Source organism: Apium graveolens, chromosome 6, assembly GCF_009905375.1.
Source record: "Apium graveolens cultivar Ventura chromosome 6, ASM990537v1, whole genome shotgun sequence".
Taxonomy (NCBI): Eukaryota; Viridiplantae; Streptophyta; class Magnoliopsida; order Apiales; family Apiaceae; genus Apium; species Apium graveolens.
In genome coordinates this window covers 62582606-62587663 of record NC_133652.1, presented here as the reverse complement: position 1 = coordinate 62587663, position 5058 = coordinate 62582606, and the positions used below count along the sequence as shown (strand labels likewise).

The following is a 5058-nucleotide window of genomic DNA, read 5'->3' as shown; positions in this document are numbered from 1 at the left end:
GAATTTTCAGACAATTAAAAATGAATTTTTATAATTAAAATAAATAGGAAATATGATTTTTAAACATTTTATAAACAAGAATCCTATTTTTGAAAACTTTGCAAACTATAGGGACTAAATTTCACCATCTTCAAAAATACAGGGACCTAACTGCAATTTTACCACCCCTCGCCGGAAAACAGTCGGGGTTCGCCGGAGAATTCAGTTCCCGGAATCCTCCTATCATCAAAAGCTCCAGAATTAATCTACAATTCACTAGGAATTTAACCATACCATTCAATCACACAGATAATCCCTGAGTTGGCCGGAAAATGGCTGGGAAGTTCGCCGGTTTCCGGCGAGCTCGACGTAAACTTAAAAATACAACTTCTTTTGATTCAGGAATCCTCTGTTAACGAGCTATACACCAATCGATTGCAAATTTCATAAGGAACACAACCCACTATATTTCAATAGCTAATAACCCCTAGAACAAAAAGCCCTAATTTTCAATTAAGAACATTCATACGGGTTATAAACCCTAATTTTAAAATTCGAAAATTAAACTCAATTTTGAACATGTTATTGAACTCCAAATCAGTCATATGACATATGAAAATCATCAGGAGAACAAGTTCTACAACATGCAAGCATCAAATCATTCAAACAATCATCCGTACAAAAATTCATATTTTTAATCAAAATAATTCGAAAATAAATAAAATTACAGAAAATAAACCTTTGATTCTGCAGTGATATGAAGCACAGATTCTGATAGTATATTTCAAGAGCTTTGATTTGAGTACTCGAGCTTCACCAACGGATTCCGGTAACACCTTGAAATTGAGGTTTGATTCTCGGTAGATTTTATGAAATTAGGGTTTTTCTTTGGAAAATTCTATAATTACTGTTTGCAAATGATTTTCGGTACGAAATAAAATACGGTAAAGGCTATTTATAATTACGAAAAATTAGTATCCCGTTGGATCATTCCGGATACAAAATGGTACGTTTATTTATAAAAACAGATCCAAACGGTATCGGTTTTCGGGATAATTATCCATTTCAGTACAACTTGTACTGTAGTCTTGGTCTCAGCACCTGGTTACACGTATTACGAGGTGATAATTATAATGGTTTAATAAAAAGATCCCGTTTATCAAAAATACGAGTTTTATTGATTTACCGAAATGAATAATGTATCAGAATATTGCGCCGGAACCCGCATAGGACAAACCGTACGCCGGATCGAAAAAGTCAAAATATGGAAAATGTTCGGAATATTGCAATTAGGTTAGGAAGGAGTTCTCGGAAGAGTTTCGGGTTATAAAAATGTAAAGACGGGTGACGTCAGTTGGTTCCCGATTATATAAAATAGTTTATAAATACTCGGAAAAAGATTTTATAAAATCCATATATTTCCTATAAAATCATAAACTAACATAAAAATAAATAAGAAGATATGACAATTATCTATATTTTATTTTGGACATATAAAAATTAAAATACTCAATTGATATTATTTTTAAACATCCAAATACATATACCACTTAACAATTAATTCACAGAATAAATACTGAACATGCATAATATTTATTTATTAGCAAAAATAATTACACGATATATCCCAGATATTAAATCCTTCCCCCCTTAAAAGGATTCTGTCCTCAGAATCTCCAAAGAAAACAAATGTGGGTACTTATCTCTCATGTCACTTTCTAACTCCCAGGTTGACTCTTCAACCTTTGGGTTTCTCCACAATACTCTTACTAACTTTACCACTTTATTTCTTAACACTTTCTCTCTTTCTTCTAGCATCTCTATCGCACTCTCTACATATGATAAATCTGCATGAAGTTCTACTGGCTCATATTCGATTACATGCCCGGAGTCTGGATTATACTTCTTAAGCATCGATACGTGAAAAATATTGTGAATGTGCTCCATGTGCGGAGGTAACGCCAACTCGTAAGCTACGCCGCGCCGACCTTCTGGAAAAATTCGGACATCTCTTCTTTTGGACGTATCTTGAGTTCTGCTCCTCAGAATTAGGCGATTCAACTGCCCACGTGAAGCTAACAAGATTATCTATAACTTGAGAATGGACTAGTCTTACAATTCTTGTCTTTTATCAGCATATTTCTTTCAAAAGCTTCTTTCTTCATTTAACTAATGCCTGAAATGCACAGACACAAAAACACATCAAAAATACCAACAACTTGAGTCCAAAACACCAACTTAAGCCTGAAATGAAGCATTCTAAGTAGATCTAAAATTCACTTATCACCAGTCGATTAGCTTTTTGTTCCGGGCTTCCTTTCAGTAACTCAATGAAAGGCAAACATCTTTCTGCTAATTTTGGGATAAATCTGCGAAGGGCTACCAAGCACCCTGCTAGTTTCTGAATGTCTTTCTGAGTCCGGGGAATCGCCATTTCCATTATAGCTTTTATTTTCACCGGGTTGGCTTCGATTCCCCGTTCACTAACCAAAAAACCGAGAAATTTCCTAGATGGGACTCCGAAAGCACATTTCTCCGGGTTCAGCTTCATGTTGTACTTCCTCAAATTATCAAAACATTCCTTGAGGTCTTTGATATGATCCAGGATTGTGATTGACTTGGAAATCATGTCGTCGAAATAGGACTCCATATTCCTCCCCGGTTGGATCTTGAAAATGGTGTTCATCATTTTCTGATATGTTGCTCCGGCGTTGATTAGCCTGAATGGAATCATGATAAAGGCATATACAGCCCGGTATGTGACGAATGCAGTCTTTATGATATCTTCCGGATTCATTTTGACTTGGTTGTATCTAGAGAAAGCGTCCATGTAGCTTAGCATTACATGGCCCGATGTTGCATCTATCAGCTGGTCAATAGTTGGGGAGTGGGTAGAAGTCTTTAGGGCACGCTGAATTGAGACTTGTGTAATCAACACACATTCTCCACTTCCCGTTGGGCTTCTTGACTAGGACAACGTTTTCAAGCCAGTTTGGGTACCTAATTTCGCAAATGATATATACCTTCAACAATTTTTGCACTTCTTGATCAATTGTTTGTTGTCTTCTGGGTCAAAGTTTCTTCGCTTCTGCTTGATAGGTCTTTGTTTTGGATTTACGTCCAGGCTGTGCATTGCAACAAATTCATCAATCCCTGGCATGTCCTCTTGGGACCAGGCAAATACATCAACATATTCTTTCAATAATTCGATAAGCTCTTTCTGAAAGGTAGCTTCGAGGACTTTGCCAATTTTGATCTTCCGGGTGGGGTTCTGGGGCTCCAGTTCAACTTTCATTATCTGTTGGGCAGGTTCGACCTTTGTCTTCTCTTTGGTCTCCACAAACTTCTGAATCAGGGCGTCAACATTGTACCCCGAATCTTTGATCATATTCACATCTAATCTGGGCCTTTTACTAAGATGTTCCCGATGCTTCTTTCTGCTTTGTCCCTTGGGTAGGGATATTATCTTCTTTCTGTTCTCTGGTTCTGATTCTGCCATAATTAGTGCCTGGCCATAGCACCCCCTGCCATCTCTCGGTCTCCCTTCAGTTCCCCAATACCTCCCGGGGTGGAGAATTTGAGCTTTAGGTGAATTGTTGAAGGGATTTCCCTGAGTTTGGTGATTGTGGGCCTTTCAAGGATCATGTTGTACGACGATGTTGCGTTTATCACTTAGAGCTTCATTATATGAGAAACCTGCTAGGGTGCAGTTCCAAAGATTATGGGAAGATAGATGACTCCTCGGATTGGAATCATTGTGTTTCCGAATCCATATAAGGGGTCCTCAAGGCAGGGATCCATACATAGGTATTTGAGCTCCATCATGTTGAGTGTATGCTCGAATACTATATTAGCAGAAGAACCATTATCAACTAAAATTCTTTTTACCTCATTTTCGGCCACGTCGAGTGTCACCACAAAGTCAGAGTAGGAGAAGTATATTGGATCGTCTTCAAAAGGCTGGACCATCATCAAGTCATTACCCATATCCGGGCTCCGGGGTGGTGTAGCCGGACCTCCAAAGACAACATTGACCATATTTTTACTGTTTCCCGGGGCCCTTTCCTTGTCATTCAACCTTCTTTGAATATACTGGTTCAAGTTCCCTTTCTTAATTTGGTCTTCGATCAACATCTTCAGAGAGAAACAATTGTCTATTTTATGTCCATGATCCTCATAATATCCACAGTGTTTGTCCCAGGCCCTTTTTTCAGGAGGCGCCAGCAAAAGTTTCGGCGGATAATAAAATGGCTTACCTTTAACATCACGTAAGCTATCGGACCGAGGCCTGTTTAGGGGTGTCCACTCTGGTTCTGGTTTGGGCTCTCTCTTAGCCTTTGGTTTCCTTTCACTCCTTTTGGGCTCGAAGAAGTTTTCCCTGGGTGGGGTCCCCCGAGATTGTTGGATGTAGTTTGCTTGCCTGTCTAGTTTAAATCTTTTATCCTTCCGGAATGACGAGCGACGCTCCGGAGACTCATCATCATCTTGGATTCTCCTGTTCATCTTCATTGACTTGGGAAAATCATTTTCTTTTATGAACTTCAATGCCAAGGCATAAGCAGATGCTAGGCTCTGGGGTTCTCCGTGAATCAGGTCTTTGATATACCCTTCGCAGGATACCGGATGCAGGTTTCTTTGAAAGATGTTTACATCTTCCTTTTCTTTTAATTTGGAGAGCTGGTTGACTGCTTCCGGGAATCGTTTAATGAATTCAGGAAGGGACTCTTTACTCCTCTGTTGGATTGTCTCCAAGTGGCACATTTGCAGCTCATTTATTCGGTTAGCTCTGAACCTTTTTAGGAATATCTCGTGAAAATATTTCTAGGAATCCACACTCCGGGACGGAATTCAGATGAACCATTTTTGAGCCCCACCCTTGAGTGTTGAGGCAAAGAAACGACACCTTGTGAGATCGTTGTAATCATAAATGTCGGAGATTTGTTCAAAATAATTCAGATGCTCTTCAGAGTCAGCTAACCCATCAAAAGAATCGAAGTTGAAGTGTTTGAGCCCTAATTCTATGGGAGTAGACTCTAACTTTCTGGTAAAGAGGGTCGCCGCCGCACCAACTTCCATGTC

The 5058-nt window shown here is 39.0% G+C and overlaps 1 protein-coding gene across 1 annotated transcript; it reads right to left on the bottom strand.

Annotated features, from left to right (window-relative positions):
• Window positions 1-3678: 3678 nt before the first annotated feature.
• Window positions 3679-4740, bottom strand: LOC141665179 (uncharacterized). The gene has a single exon (XM_074471159.1). It carries the CDS (start codon window positions 4738-4740, stop codon window positions 3679-3681), a length of 1062 nt encoding a protein of 353 aa, XP_074327260.1.
• Between the last annotated feature and the right edge of the window lie 318 nt (window positions 4741-5058).